The sequence below is a fragment of the Lutra lutra genome, chromosome 1, assembly GCF_902655055.1.
Source record: "Lutra lutra chromosome 1, mLutLut1.2, whole genome shotgun sequence".
Classification (NCBI taxonomy): Eukaryota; Metazoa; Chordata; class Mammalia; order Carnivora; family Mustelidae; genus Lutra; species Lutra lutra.
Window position 1 is genome coordinate 193,108,462 of NC_062278.1, and position 16,146 is coordinate 193,124,607.

The window sequence follows — 16,146 nt, forward strand, 5'->3', positions numbered from 1 at the left end:
CAGGTTATGATCTCAGGGTCCTGGGATCGAGCCCTGCATCGGGCTCTCTGCTCAGAGGGGAACCTGCTTCCCCAACCCCCGCCGTCTGCCTCTCTGCCTGTTTGTGATCTCTGTCAAATAAATAAATAAATGAAAAATTTTTTTTAAGATTTTACTCATTTGGGCGCCTGGGTGGCTCAGTGGGTTAAGCCGCTGCCTTCGGCTCAGGTCATGGTCCCAGGGTCCTGGGATCGAGTCCCGCATCGGGCTTGCTGCTCAGCAGGAAGCCTGCTTCCCTTCCTCTCTCTCTGCCTGCCTCTCTGCCTACTTGTGATCTCTCTCTGTCAAATAAATAAATAAAATCTAAAAAAAAAAAAATGCTAATGATTTAAAAAAAAAAAAGATTTTACTCATTTATTTGACAGAGAGAGAGAGATCACAAGTAGGCAGAGCAGCAGGCAGATAGAGAGAGAGGGAGAAGCAGGCTCCCCGCTGAGCAGAGAGCCCGATGTAGGGCTCTATCCCAGGACCCTGAGTTCATGACCTGAGCTGAAAGCAGTGGCTTAACCAGCTGAGCCACCCAGGCGCCCCAATAAATGAAATCTTTTTAAACAATTTAAAAATTAAAAAAAAAAAAAGAATAATAGGAAGGCAGAGTAGATGGGGATGTAGAGGAATCAGGTTTGGTCTTGGACTGACTTTATTGGGGTTGGGTATATGGGTTTGTTAAATATTCTGTGCTCCCATTGAAAACCCCTCATATTAAGGTTCGGTTGTTTTTTTATTTAGCAGGAAAGATTTAACAGAAATCACAAAGGTAATGAAAAGCATGCAGTTCGCTGGCTAGAGAGAAGCTCAAACTGGACATGAAAATCTTGCTCTTATGAGTAAATAACCTTCCAGTATGTGCCTTCTCTCGTATTTGTATGATATGGACTGGACCACTCTTCTCATTTTCTAGAACTTCCTTCCTCTGGCACTTCTGATTCTTTTTCTAGGCATGGTGAGAGATTTGCACCATTCCACCTGTTCTCAGGAGTGTCCCCCTTCTGGCCAGCGACCTTCCATTTACAAACATCTGTCCAAGGCCAGGGAACAATCCTTTGGGTGACTTTTGTGAGAGTTGCAGACCACCTTGGCTTCATTAGCCTGAGGCTCCCACTCATGGGGATGCTACATCTCCAGCTACGGGTCAGCACCCACATGCGGGACCTAAAGGGCAAGCTCACTCAAGAAGGGATAGAGGGCCTAGAAGACATGAAGGGGCCAGCAGCTTGCTTTCTGATTGGGGATTTCTGAAGAGCAAGGGTTCTCAAGGAAATGTTCAAAACCTAAAGCAATCTGGAACCATTTAGATGCCACAAAATGTGTGACACTTGTCTCCCCTTTCTCTGGAAGGTTCTCTCTCTGAGATAGCCTTTCCCATATTTCTTCATCTCTACTGTCACCCAGGTCTGTACCATCATTTCTATATTCCAAGTTCTCCATAGCTTGGTACCTGAGTCTGTCCTGGATGAGAACATATGGGTGGAAGCAGAAATGAGAGACCATTTGGGACCTATCCGATTTGTAAGGACTTTTCTTCAGTGATAATGCCCAGCATTAGTTCAGGTGCTGGAAGAAGGCATTGTATCTCCTTCTGAAAGGCAATTTGTCAGTTGATATTTAAAGCTTTTTTTTTTTAAAAGATTTTATTTATTTGACAAAGAGAGAGAAATCACAAGTAGGCAGAGAGGCAGGCAGAGAGAGAGGGGGAGGAAGCAGGCTCCCCGCGGGGCAGAGAGCCCGACTTGGGGCTCGATCCCAGGACTCTGGGATCATGACCTGAGCCGAAGGCAGAGGCTTTAACCCACTGAGCCACCCAGGCACCCCTGATATTTAAAGCTTTTAAAATGTGCATATCATTTGCCATAATAATTCTGCTTCTGGGAATTTGTCCTATGGGAATTCGCTATGCACAAAACGTATGTATGGGAATGTTCCTGATGGGAGCTATTGCAAAAAAAATGCGAACGACTTAAACATCCAATGATAAAGGACTGTTTAACTGAATTAAAGCCATTTCATGGAGTAGTACAGAGACATTAAATTATGTCTTAGCAGCATATTTAAAATGGGAAAATAGTCATGCTATATTAAGTGGCAAAGCAGATTATAAAACAGTACATATATGGGGCGCCTGGGTGGCTCAGTGGGTTAAAGCCTCTGCTTTCAGCTCAGGTCATGATCCCAGGGTCCTGGGATCGAGCCCTGCATCAGGCTCTCTGCTCCATGGAGAGCCTGCTTCCTCCTCTCTCTCCCTGCCTACCTCTCTTGCCTACTTGTAATCTCTGTTTGTCAAATAAATAAATAAAATCTTAAAAAAAAAGTACATATCTATGATATCAACCCTGTCAATTCATAGAATATACGCTAATGCATCTGTGATTTCTCCATAATAGGATTATGCACACTTAATATTCTTTGTAGTCCTCTGCTTTTCCCAAAATTTCTTCATTGATTACTTTTTAAATCAGAAAAAAAACCCACAAAGTTTTTATGTACAAAAACAAGAAAGTAATTTTGGGGAGAGCGCCTGGCTGGCTCAGTTGTGGGAACATGCAACTCTTGATCTTGGGGTTGTGAGTTCGAGCCCCACCATGGGTGTAGAGATTACTTAAAAATAAAATCTTGAAAAAGAAAGTAACTTTTTTGCCCTCTTCCTCCTCCTCCAGGCAGACTGAAGGACCATGGTATGGATAACAATAGTTCTTGCAATAACAATAGCAAACATACATGGAGTGCTTTCCTTGGCCAGAAACGAGTGCTTGAGCTCCATATTCATTTAGTTCTCATTTAGTCCTCGCCACCCTGTGCCCAAGAAGATGTCCATCTCCTGTCAAAGCTGGGCAACTACAGCTTGCAGAGAGTTTTTCCAACCTGCCTGTGGATACACAGCTGACTGATAAGCCAGTCTTCAATCTGATTCTAGAATTCACAGTGCCACAAAGACAGCCCTACAAAACCCAGGACGGAGTTCTATATTATGCCATAATAGCGTGTTCCAGGGGGACCCAAGTCCACCCAGACCAGAATCTTATCTCTAGAAAAATCACCAGGCAGCAAGCTGCCAAAGGGGGAGTTCACCCACCCATCACAGATGCCTCCAGAAACCTGTTCTTTATTAGTTCAGCGTGCCACCTCTGTTGGAATGGGGAGTTTCTTAAACTTTCTAACTTCCCTGTCAGGGAGTTCTTTTGGTTTGTTTTTTACTTTTTCCCTCTAACTGCCCTTTTTGAGTATCTTGGACCAGCCAAGCCACACCCATTAGCCATTCTCCATTTCCGGACACAAAGCCTGGTTTGCAGAAGGTAGTGACCCATGTCTATCGGCTGAATGAAGGAATGTAAGCTGCTTCTGGGCAGGGATCATGTCTATGTCGGTAAGCACTGTATCTGTGGCATCTAGATATGGTGCTCAATATAGAAAAATCTCAAGATAGGTGTGCTGGCTAACTAATGAATTAATTATATCACCTTGGGTCTTATATCTTCTCAGTCTTTCAGCACCAGAGAATTATTTTTAGTCTATCTAAATTAGAGCTCCAGTTCTTACCTCCTCACTCCTCCCTTAATTGCTTTAGTTGTAGGCTCTGGGTATCTTTCTTAAAGTGCTGAGATCAGATTTGTAACCAGTCCCACTGGCAGAATTCACCAGAGATTTGCACAAAGGGATTGTCAAGTATTTGGTTTGGTTTCTGTATCCCAAGGCTTTTTCCTGCTAAAATAAACTTTGCCACCCTCTCCCAGAGCAAAACCGCTAGTTCTGCTAACTGGGTCACTTGCCAGAGAGCCAAGATTCTGTCTTTTTTTCTCCTGGTCTTGTCTAGGGCCAAGACCCAGTGAGTTGAGCTCTAAAGACTTGCCAAGACTTTCTATTAATGCCAGTTCCTACCATTAGCCCATACCCCACGCTCCTGCCTTCAATCAGACCCTCCACCTCCCAAGGCCACTTGCCAGATTGTGTCTCTGGAAAGTTTGAGGCAGTTCCTGGCCTAACATTTTTCACCTGGTGCCCTGGTAAAGGGCACAGGTCCAAGGTCAAAACTGCCATCCTTCCTCTGAGGTCTTGGGTGTGAAAAATGCTTCAAATGAAATCCCCTCATTGAGCCAAGCATTTCTGAGCCCATTGCAGGTTCCCTGGGAAGTTGGATCAATGGTCCAGGCTCCAAAGACAACTGTGTTAGGAATTTGGTAGCGGCTGGTTTTTAGAAGTCTATATGCGAGGCCAGTTAACTAATGGAATTGTCTGGTCTAGAGGAAGAAAGTCAAGGAGAATTCCTCAAAAGGTAGGTGAGCATTGTCTCTTTTGGGATCTGGGAAAGGGAAGCAAGTCAGACAACTTAATGCTAATTATTAACTTCTTTAACAGCTAATAGAGATATTATAATGGATATATAGAAAAGTGACCAAATAAGTGTATTTATCAGTTATATAGGAGTAGAACAAATACATAAAAAGATATTCAAATAGTAAGTGTACACATCTTGATAAATACCCACAAATCAGAACCCTTACTAGCACCTCAGAACAGCCTACTGCCTTGTATCCCCCAATTTTGCCTATTTTTGAACTTTTAAAAATGGAATCATGCCATATGTAGTCTTTTGGATCTGTTTTTGTTCAATAATGTTTATGATATTCATTGGTGCTATTTAGTATAGCAGTGGTTTGTTGATTTTTATTGATGTATGTAGCGTTTCATTTCGTGAACATACCCTTATTTATTTATTTATGAGTTCCACACTTGATGGTTATTCAATTTCCAGTTTAGGACTATTACCAATAGCACGGCTATGAACATTCTAGTCCACGTCTTTGAGTGAACATAGGAACACACTGCTGTTGAGTATATATTTAGGAGTGAAATTGCTGGATCCTAAGGAATGCAAATATTCAACTTTAGTAGCTACTGCCAACCAGGTTTTCAAAGTGTCCCAATTTACACTCGGCTAGTCGTTCAGGCTCGCTGTTTAGCTCTGGGTTTTTAGTATGATGGTTAGGAACAAACCGGTTCTGAAAACAAACTCTTCCTGGTCATGTGACCTTGGACATGTTATCTAGCCCCCAAGAGCCTCAATTTCTTCAAGTCTGTCTAATAGGCATATGACTGTATACTTCATAGGAAAAAGTGAGAACTGAGTAGAGTGGGCATTCGCTTAGTACCGTGTCTGGCATATCATGGGCCCTCAGTAATAAGTCATCATCTAATGATTGCTACCCTAGCTTCATTCCCCAAAAAGAGAGGGTCTGTGTGTGAGGGCGACAGCAAGGGAAGCAACAAGAGGCTGATTCATTCTTGCTGGAGCTCTACTCAGTGTCCTTGCCGTCGCCATTTTGTCTTTACCAAAGTTAATCTACAAACCACCAGAGGGGAGCACTTAAACAGAAATCTTGACCCAGGAGTGGAGAAGACGGGATTCAGCTGAATAGTGTAGACCTCAAGAAAGGTTCTTTCCAGGCTGGAAAGAACTTTTTGCCCTCACACCGGGGAAATGCCTGTCCAAGCCAAGGCAAGCCAAACCAAACCACCCACCAAAGGAGAGAATGGACAGATTGGCTTCAGAGGTGATCCTAGCATTTCAGGTTCTTCTCCAGTGGGCCAGCCAATGCAGACCTATGCTGCCCAGCAAATTTCCAGAAGTTTGGACAAATCTGAAATCCGTTCCTCCCACCCCTTGGCCCCTTCCAGTCCTTCCTTTTCCCTGCCGGCTTAACTCCAGCTCTCGGCACTTAATGCTAATACCTTTGGGCAGGCTCCGCCGGGGAGTTTAACTAGCTGCCAAGTTAAATAACGCGGAGGATCCTAAGCCGTCTTCCCAGGAAGTCAGAAATCTTCAGTACCCGAATTAGGCAGGGCCAGTTACTTACCAAAACTCCTTTTCATTTCCTGTGTATGTGTGTATATAGGCACACACAATATGTATATATCCCACACCCCTATATGTATGTATATATGCATATGGGTGTGTAATATATCCTTCTTCATAAATGATTGTTTCCTCTGGGTTGCACACCAAAACCGCATCGCAAGAGGAAAACACTTCTGCGTGAGGCGCCTGTCTTCCCCACTGAGCCTCGCAAAATGACACGTCCACTGACCAACTGCTGCGTGAGGGTATTGGATCAGATTCCTAATTAAATGGCATTTCTAAGTGAAGGGTTGTCGATAGCAGTGAATATATATACATATACACATACGTATATACACAATGAGCATACATAACGCATATATAATATATATTTAAATATGTACACTTAATTACATACATATTTAAACGTGTATTTAATTTGTGATTATATATGCATCCAGTAGTCAGAGAGTAGAGCGCACTAAGCTGGAATGGGTAGAGACTGCAGATCTGCTCTTGGGGGAGAATCCCCCTGGCCTAGGAGTGCGAATTTCCAGGTTTCCAAATACGTAGCTAATGTCCTCTGATGTGATTGCAGAAGGGGTTGGGAGGATTCTGGAAATCATGATAGGTTTGCACCACCGCCTGATTCTCCTCTTGGCTGCAAAGCTGGCCGCCCTTGGCTTATAGGCGCCTCTTGCGTTCAAGGGTGAAAACCAGTCTGTGGGTGCACTGAGATTTGCAAACTAGTCCCCGAACGCCACGGTGCTGCAAAGCCGCCGCCAGGTGCAGTGGGACGGGCACTCGGCCACCCTGGCTGTGGGCGCCGCAGCCTCCCTGAGGACTCGGGCAGATGCAGTCGGCTCTGGCCCATCTGTCCCTGGAGGCCCGGGCCCGAGACTGTGCTCGCACGCTCTGTGTGGGGATCCGGAACCCGGGAGCTCTCCGGGCGCGCCCGGCCTCGTCTGGCCCGGGTATCTGGGGCTCTTTGTCTCTTGGCCGCACTAATCCTGCAAACGGCGCACCGAAGGCGGAGGCCCCTGAGCCTTGGACAAACCCACTCCTGGCAAGCCGGTCCGAATGTTTTCAATAAAATGCTTCCTGGGGGGCGTGGGGGGTTGGGGGAAAAAAAAAAAGAGGATCGCAGAAAAATTTCTCTGCAGAAGTTAATCTATTTTCAGCGGTTAAGCGTGGCACCATGTAAATCAGATCCTAAATATCCCTTTAGGAAGAAGTAAGAAAGGGAGGAAGGGAGGGAGGGAGAGTGCTTCAACCATGAAGTTTGATTTGGGGTTTTTGTTTTGTTTTCCAAACAAGTTACGGCGAGCAGGGAGAAAACATCGAATCCGCCCGGTGGGTGTTTCCCCAAGCCCGGCAGCCTGGAGCACGCCGTCTGCCCCCAAGCTGCTCAGCTCCCTGGGGAGATGGCAGGAGGATGTATTAAGTATTGCAACCTAAGACTCAGGTGAGAAAATAATAATACTATTTAAAATAATAGTGCCTCTTGCCATCTAGAACCAACAGACAGATACGAGCGCCCAGAGCTGGAACTGCAACACCTTTTCTGTGGTAGAAATGCTTGCCTTTCCCCTCCGTGATGCCGGCAGTGGTGCAAAGTGTGAGCTTTTGCTCAAGGAAGGGATTTTCCTCTGAGGCTGTTTACACCCCGGGAAGACGTCTGCTAAGTAATCTGTCCTCAAGTGAGGGCGATTCCTGGCATTAAACAACAAAAAAGTGGAAACAAAAGTCATCATTGCAGTGTTCGGGTTAGTGACCATAAAAAGGCCAGAGGGAGGGGCAGGAGGAGAGGGGAGGCTCTAGCCGCGCCAGTCATATTTAATATGCTTCCCACAAGAGAAGCCCTTGCAGAATCAATAGACAGCCGTCAGCTGTGCTTAAACCTGCAATTTCAATTAAAACATTGCGCTCCAGTCCTTGGGGTTGAGCCTGGATCCCCAGTCAGTGGTGTGCGAGTGGCTTGGCACGGGTGCGGCGTCCCACAGCCGCAGATCCCCGAGGTCGCGGCGTGGGTCAGGCCCAGCCAAGCCGCAGAAGCACCCGGCCTTGGCACCCTCCTCTGCAGCGTGGGAAGAGCACAGGCTGCCCAGGGGCATCAGGCTCAACTCTGGCGGTGTTCCCCCACCCGGGTCCAGGTGTTGAGGACCAAGCGAGGGCCAGGTGGGCCGAGGCAAAAGCGTCTGGCTTTTAGCTGAGGCGCGGGAATGAGAGGGACCTGGGGCTGAGGCCTTGGGGCAGAAGAAGACCCCACGGTGGGACCAGGCCTGGCAGGCCAGGAGTAGTGGGCCGCGGTCCGCACCATCCAAGTGAGGCTGGCTGCAGCGGGCCTAAGCGTAGGAGAGCAGCTCCAAATGTGGCCCCTGGGGCAGAGCGCTCAAGGCCTAGTGGGCCTCGCCTGGGCCAAGACCCAAGTGCCTCCAGTAGAGGTGGCTTGCTTGGTCCAGTTGCCCATGAAGGCACCTGACCTCCAAAGTGGAGATTTTGTACCAGTCTGGACTGGGGAGACAGATGGGACTTCTATCACTACAGTCTTGGCCCACTTTTAACCATTGCTTTGAAGGACAGGTCTTCTTTAGGGCGGGAAGCTTTGGAAAACTTTTCCGTAGAAAGATTCCCATCCCAGAATCATCTGCGTATCCCTGGAGTCTCCTGTTGCCCTTCAGGTGGAATTATTTTGGATCCCCTCTCCCCAGTCACTAAAAATGTGTAGGTAGAAAAACAGCGACCCGTCATCTCGGGTAGAGACTGTCACCAACTTCATAAAATGGTCAAATTTTCATTCCCAAGGTTGTCCCTCTTTGTTTTAACATTTCAGCCTTAAAAAAAAAAAAAAAATGCTGCAAATGAGAATGAATTTGAAGGGTTGAGGGGCAGCGAAAGGAAATCTCAGCACTCTCTCCACCAAGCGCTACGTTTTCCGAGTCCTCTTTTATTCTGCCTGAAATCATCTCGTTTACAGAAAATATTTGTTTGCACTATTAGTTGGTACTGGAGTTAATTACTCAATGTGTTAACGTGAAGTAATATGTATAAAAGTAGGATCAGTGTTTATTGTGTGGGTGAGCTGTTGAGCGGTGCTTGAATAAACTGCAATTAGGGTTAGATAGAGATTAATTAACATGTGAGTGGCAAGGTGTAAAATAGTCTCCAACCCTCCACTTCAATATAATCTGCGGGCGAGGGAAGAAGTTTGTGGAAGCTAATTAAATACTTTTATAAAAGCCAGTGTATTCACCCAACATTTGGAAAGAGAGGCACATTAGGGGCAACTTGTTTTTACCCAAATGTTTTCTTTCTGTGGAGGTAGTACTCCTTTGTGATGCCGGGGAGAGCAGGATGGCTTATGCAGTTACAAAAAGCGCTAGGGATGGCCAGGCAGGTTCACGGAAAGCCTCTGGAAGCCTTTCAGCCTGATGGAGCTTTCAAACCAGCAGATCTTTCGTGCCGAGATCAACAATTACCCAATTTGGAAAGGGGGTTGGGGTGCAGTGCCGGTAACTGAATGAGACACGCAGGAAAGTCGGGATAGATATTCGGGTTTTCTGCCCCTGCGGGTGTATTGATATTATTTCAATGTCGGGGTGAGTTGTCGGTTTGTTTCATGTTTGGTGGGGGTGGTGTGTGTGTGTGTGTGTGTGTGTGTGTGTGTGTGTGTGTTGGGGGGGGAGTTCCGCTGTGTTGTTTTCACATAAACTTAGGGATGGGGGTACACTGGGTCTGGAATTCCACCTCTCTGAACATCTAAATTCAGTGGGCTGTATATGGAAATATTTTTTCAGACAAGCAAGCTTCTTTCTAGCTTTGAAATCTCGAAGTTTGGGGAGAAGGGTTTTAGGGGGACAGACTTGTGTCTGCTGAATTTAGGGGCAGTAGAGGCAGTTTCCCAGCTTGGCAGGTTGAGAAAATCAACCCACTAATGTCACCCTCCAGGCCACTTTCCCTCGGAGACATCTCTTTGTTCCCTCCCCTTGCTTTCCAAGTACACTTTTCCTTTCCCTCACCTGCCAGGTCAATATCGGGTCTGAAATTGCATGTCAGAGGGAGAGCGGGTAGTAGAGAGAAGTTCTGAAGGGGAAAAGGAGCGCTTTGCCTTCAGTTATAACTAGACCTTTCCCATCCTTTCCTTGATGGTTTTCTGGGATGTTTTGCAGCTGAGAGGCCTCGGGGCAGGATACTCAGTTTCTCAAGACCCGTTCCCGAGTGAAAAAGGAAAAGGTTTGCTTCCAGTGGCATTTTCTGGGGCTCCACAAGATCGTGTATCTTTGGAGATAAAATTCACTATCAAACCCTCAACCCTGTTTGCTCATATTATACCCACCGTAATCCTCTTAAACTGTGGTTGCGGCTACAAAGCTCGTGGTCTTGCAAAAGCCGCTAGCAAGATATAATTGTCCCGCAAACAAAACCGTCCGAAAGTTTTTAAAAACCCCTGCACCTCCTCCTCCTCCTCCCCAAACCTAATTCTCTCGCTCTCTCTCATGCTAGCCGTCCTCCCCACCCCCCATAAGAACCCTCAGCCTCGACCACTTTTGTTGTCGCCAAGAGCACCCGGCCTGTTGAAAGTGCTGGAGCGTCTTTGAGCAGTTTGTTGTGATACGCAGGTGGAATGGTCTGCAAACAGATGAATTCAGCCCCTCCAAACCGAGCGTGGAGCGCGCTGCTTTTGTGCGCGGGGCACAAAACGCTGAATTCCTCCGAACTTACTTGGGGCCTGTCTAGAAAAGGGCCTTTTCTTCCCTCTGCTTGTACCTCTGGCCACACTAAGTCTCTGCCCGCCCCCCTTCAAGCCCCCTCCCTCTCCCCTCTGATAATCCTTCTCTTTATTTTAGAAAAACACAAAACCCGGTTCCACGCGGTGCTTTAGTGGCTAAAAGTGAAAGAGCTGCCTTGGCAGAATTCAGCTCTATGAATCGCTTCGGAAAATTGGTTCGACTGAATGGCCTTAGGAGGAAAAACGTTTTAATAGGATCCAGGGGAGGTTCTGCTGTTTCAATCTGCTCCTTAAACAGGTGGAGATTGGACCTTCTCAATTATACAAACAGTAAGTACCCATCAGCAGGGAGAGCTGCCCTCCGAATCCTCCCCGCACGCAGCCCTAAACCAGCCGCAGAGCCGGGCTTTGCCTCAGAAACCCGATCACAAATCAGCGATTCTGATCGATTAGGATCTCAAACAGTCCTGCAGCTTGCTGTGCAGTCTCCCCCAGCCGCAGGCGGGGAGTCGGCCATAGAGGGGGAGGCGCACCCGCCGGGCGCTGAGGCCCCCGGGATCTGGGCGCGCGGCCTTGCTCTTCCGGACGCTACCGCGTCGTCCTTAGGCGGCGGGAGCTCTCTCTCGACCTCCGACGCCAGCCAAGGCGAGCTCGTTGTTTTTGCATAAATTAATATTTCCCCATTAACAAGTTCCCCCCTCCAAACGCGGCGCCCGCGTCCATGCGCCACATCCTAATGAGGTAATTATCATTTGCGCGTGTTCGGGGCTGGCGCCGGCTCCGTGGGTAAATGGCAGTTTATTAGCACGATGCCCAGCTCGGCTGCAGAGGGCTAAGGGATAGTTCAGCGACTAGACGGACACCCAGGGGCCCTTTGGGGCGGCGCGTGCAGGACCCTCTGCCCTCCCCGCGTCCCTCAAACCTATAGGCCCCCAAAGTTATGAATCACGCACAAAACTCTGCCTGGGTTTGGGCTCCCCCCACCTTCTTTCCACCGGCAAAACCATCACGATTCCTCCCCCTCCCCCTCCCGTCTCTTCCCTCCTTCCCGATTCGCAAACCGCTCGCACTTTCCCGAGGGGAGCGCGGGCGCCAGTTGCCTCCTTTTAAAGTTTGAGGGGCGGTGGCGGCGGCGGCCGGCAGGCGCGGGGGAACACAGGGGCCGCTACGGGAGCCGCGCCGCCGCCCATGTCATTCCACTTCAAGTGACTTCATGTGATGTCAGCTGAATGTAAAAGACAGTGATCTCACGCGGAGGGGAAGATGTTTGCCATCAAAATGTGACAGAGGAGACACGCTGCATGGCTCGGAACGCATCTCCTTGGCGGTGGGGGAAAGAGGTAAATGCGAGGTGGCTCTCCTGGTCCTCTTTAACTTTGCCCCTTCACTGTCCAGCTCCCTGCACGCGTGGCGGAGGCCAGGGTCCAAGGAACGGCTCAGGGGGGGTTAATTTGAGGCTCTTTTCTTTCTTTCTTTTTTTTTTTTTTCTCTCTCTCCTTTTCCTTTGTAAACCCTCCCCCTTCTTCCCCCTTTCAAAGTCTCAGGGCAGGGGCTGGTGGGTTCCTTTGCGCGCCGGGTTAATGGGCGGTAATTTGGTACCCTTGGGTGCACTTTGTTCTGCCCCTGTTCATTTGAATGCAAATGGGTGACCTGGACCCGACAAGGTGCTTATTAAATTGCGGTTTCCCTCCCTGCCTTTTCCGGAATGCAGACTTAGAGAAGAGAGGCTGCGCCCCGGCCCAGTCCAGCACGGCAAGGCTCGGCTCGGCGGGCCATGGCCAGCTCGGCTTCCCTGGAGACCATGGTGCCCCCGGCCTGCCCGCGCGCTGGAGCGTCGCCGGCCACTTCCAAGACGCTGGCCTTCTCCATCGAGCGCATCATGGCTAAGACGTCGGAGCCCCGTGCGCCCTTTGAGCCCCGGCCCGGGACGCTGGAGGCAGACGGTGGCCAGGGCAAGAAATTGCTCAACCTCTGCTCGCCGCTGCCCTGTATGATCCCCCTCCAGCCCCTAGGCTACGAGGTGCCGTCCAAGACGCTGCTCAGTTACTCGGAGCTCTGGAAAAGCAGCCTCCGGGCGGGCGGCGGTGGAGGAGGAGGAGGAGGAGGCGGTGGCGGTGGCGGGGGGGCCCCGGTGTGCGGCGCCAGCGGCTTGTGCAAAACCAACTGTGGCGTGTGCTGCAAGGCCGATCTGGGCCTGGCGCCGTCTGCGCTGCCGGCGGGCAGGGTCATCAAGCCGCAGGTCATCAACCAGGCGGTGGGGCTGCCGGCCAGCGGCTCGCTCTACTACTTCAACTACCTGGACTCTGCCGCGTACCCGCCGTCTGAGCTCCTCGGAGGCCACCTCTTCCCATCCGGCCTCCTCAACGCACAGGCCCCCGCCGCCCTAGCTGCGCACCCCAAACTCTTTTTGCTGGAGAACGCCAAGTTGGCCGGCCTGGCCGCGGACAAGTTCCCCCATCCGTCCCCCTATACCCATAAGGAGCGCTTGCCCGCGCCGCTGGAGCAGGTGCTGAAGGAGAACTCGGCTCTGACCGCAGAGCGCGGAGGCGTCAAGGGCCACAGCAAGCTGCCCGGGGGCTCTGCGGACGGCAAGCCCAAAAACTTCACCTGCGAGGTGTGCGGCAAGGTGAGGCCCCGGGTCCGTGGGGGCTGGGAGGGATGAGCAGGGACAGCTGCTTCCCTGAGGGAGCCTGGACCGCCCCTTTCTCAAGTTCAGGAGCTTCCCAGTAGTTATCTACTACTCACATTGGGGGCCTAGTTGGGCCTCAGTTTCCTTCTCTGTAAAATGGGGATGTCGTTGTCAGCCGCCACACGGGACTGGCGTGCGCGCAGTGGGTCGGGAAGCTGCTTGCGAAATGAAAAGGGCTCTGGTTTCTGAAGGGAGTATTGGTTGGGGGATGTAGGCTATGGCCTCCCCAGTTTGATTCTACTCTCTCGTGGAGGGACACACCACAAGGCCCCCTCGTGTCCTTCCATAGGTGTTTAATGCTCACTATAACCTCACCCGCCACATGCCGGTCCACACCGGAGCCAGACCGTTCGTGTGCAAAGTCTGCGGCAAAGGCTTCCGCCAGGCCAGCACGCTCTGCAGACACAAAATTATCCACACCCAGGTACGTGGCCCCCGGGTCCACTTCGGCCCGCGCGCAACACCCCGCACCTGAGCGACGGTGTTGGGGAGAGGATGGCAAGGGTCCCCCTTACCCCTCCCGGGGGCCCCGTATCCCTTCAAGGTGCCCCTTCAAGGTGCCCCTGAGGTGGCTTCTCCTAGCCGGGGCCTTGGCCTCACTGTGCGCGCGCCCCTTTCCACAGGAAAAGCCGCATAAATGCAACCAGTGCGGCAAAGCCTTCAACCGCAGTTCCACGCTCAACACGCACATCCGCATCCACGCGGGCTACAAGCCCTTCGTCTGCGAATTTTGCGGCAAAGGCTTTCACCAAAAAGGTAATGTGCAGGGCAAGGCCCTCTCTTCACCTCTCACCTCGGGACTTGGCGGGTCACTCCGAGCGGGAAAGCAAAGAAGGATCCGCAGAGAGGGAGCGTGAGAGCTGCCAGTTCGGGCGCATTTCTTTGGAATCGGGTTGTGACCGGTTTGGGTGGAGGCTCTCCGGGCCGGGTTAGTAGACCTCGCTGGAGTCAGGCTGGTTGCATGGGGAGACTCCGAATTTGGGAGGTGGGAAGGAAGAAGGGGGCCGAGGGAAAGGAAGTAGGAGAAAGAGAGGCTATTGCCCTATAGAAAAAGCTTGCCTTTGTAGCCGGGACACCCCTTTCAGATGAAAAAAAAATCGAGGCAAACTCCACCTCCTGGGAATAACAAGACTGGGGGAAACCATTATTGTCCCCAAGACCTCCAGGCCCGGCGCCCGGCTTCGGTTTTCCAACGCACTTTTGGATCTCCAGGTGGTAGCTGGGGGGAACAGAGGGAGTAACTTTTAAAATGAGAAGATAAACAGAAAATGAGGGACGAAGCCCGGGTTCCTGCGAATTTCTTCCAGCGAGGCCGCGGCCGGGAGAAGGACCCGGTGCGTCTCTGGGCTGTGCAAAAGTTTGCCGGCCAGCCGAGCACAGCGGGAGGGACGCTGCGCGGGCCTGTGCCCCGGGCGGGGCAGGGGCGCAGGGCGGCTATGCGGGACTCGGCCCTCCATCCTGTCGTGAGAGCCTTCGGCTTGATGCAGACGAAGTTTGACAACTTCTTCACTCGGAGAGGTCGCGCCCGCCTAGCCAAGCGTCGCCGTCTTTGCGCGGGCAACTGAGCCAACCCCGGGACACTCGCGGGCCACCCCCCCAATCCTACTTCATTCCCCCCCCCCCTTCCTTTTTTGTTTTTGGTCTCCCGTAGGGAACTACAAGAACCACAAGCTGACCCACAGCGGCGAGAAGCAGTACAAATGCACCATCTGCAACAAGGCCTTTCACCAGGTCTACAACCTGACCTTCCACATGCACACCCACAACGACAAGAAGCCTTTCACGTGCGCCACTTGCGGCAAAGGGTTTTGCAGAAACTTTGACTTAAAGAAACACGTGCGCAAACTCCACGACAGCGTGGGGCCTGCTGCCCCCTCCACAAAGGACCTGACTCGGACAGTGCAGAGCTGAGAGCTACTGCCTCGCCCTCCCTTCCAGCCCCGTCCAGCCCCCAAACAGATCACACGTATAAACTTATTTCTAAAATTAAAAGAAAATAAAAAAAAAACTATAGCAGAGAGGCTAAAATCTATTTATCGAAACCAGCATATTTTTTGGAAAGCTAAACGTTTCCTCGATGACTGGCAGCAAACGCGTGGCTCCCACCTTTGTGTATTCGGGAAACTTATTTAAACCCAGTGCGCTGAAACGCATTTCCTCCCAGGCCTCCGCTTCTCCTCGGGCGGCGGGTTTTCACCCCAGCCTGTCACGTGAACGCCCCGGAAGAGCGCGGCGCCCCCAGCCATCTTTATACAGCCATGTAAATCCTCCTGTTACAAGCGAACTCGGAATATATACATGTCTAACACAATAAACAGAATCACTAGTGCTCGTTTTCTTTCCCCCCACCCCCCCTCGCCGCCAGGTCAGCTCAGCAACCCCAGAGAAGGAGAAGGAAACAGGCGTTTATAGCATTTCCCTGCCCAAATGCGACTTCCTTTGGGGTGCTGGGACCAGGGTGAAGCCAAATCCGTGTTCCTGCGGCGCTTGCATGTCAAGAGCCACCACACGCCCCCCCCCCCCGCCCACTCACACCCCCCCCGCCCCTACACACCGGGAGCGAGGGAGCAAAGGTCTACATCGGCCTACACGTGGTGCCAAGTTTTTCTCTGGTGACTCTTCCGACGCTTGGGATTCTGGGTGTTGCCTTATTTGGGTGAGAAATTAAAAAAAAAAAAAAAAAAGGAGGGGTTAAAAGTGGATGGGTGTGGGATAGCTGGGTTAGGTGCATCTATCTTTCAGAAAATCGCCTTTCCTCGAGAGGGCAAATGGCCGGGGCAATGCCCTGCCTGGAAGCTTCTGGCATGTTCCCTTTTCTGGGCCACCTCCGGGCGGGGGCAGGGAGACTCTTCCTCCCAG

At 50.8% G+C, this 16,146-nt stretch overlaps 1 protein-coding gene across 8 annotated transcripts; it reads left to right on the forward strand.

Moving 5' to 3' along the window:
• Positions 1-3,040: 3,040 nt before the first annotated feature.
• FEZF2 (FEZ family zinc finger 2) lies at positions 3,041-15,602 on the forward strand. 8 transcript variants are annotated; one of them, XM_047690453.1, is made up of 9 exons: positions 3,041-3,364; positions 4,276-4,310; positions 7,187-7,334; positions 10,717-10,928; positions 11,678-11,938; positions 12,310-13,224; positions 13,577-13,711; positions 13,911-14,043; positions 14,939-15,602. In XM_047690453.1, exons 6-9 carry the CDS (start codon positions 12,373-12,375, stop codon positions 15,196-15,198), a joined length of 1,380 nt encoding a protein of 459 aa, XP_047546409.1. In that variant the 5' UTR covers positions 3,041-3,364; positions 4,276-4,310; positions 7,187-7,334; positions 10,717-10,928; positions 11,678-11,938; positions 12,310-12,372; the 3' UTR covers positions 15,199-15,602. The 8 variants fall into 8 exon arrangements, with proteins under 8 accessions (XP_047546409.1, XP_047546433.1, XP_047546399.1 ...); XM_047690477.1 differs by having other exon boundaries at positions 4,276-4,306; XM_047690443.1 differs by having other exon boundaries at positions 3,041-3,329.
• Positions 15,603-16,146: the final 544 nt, after the last annotated feature.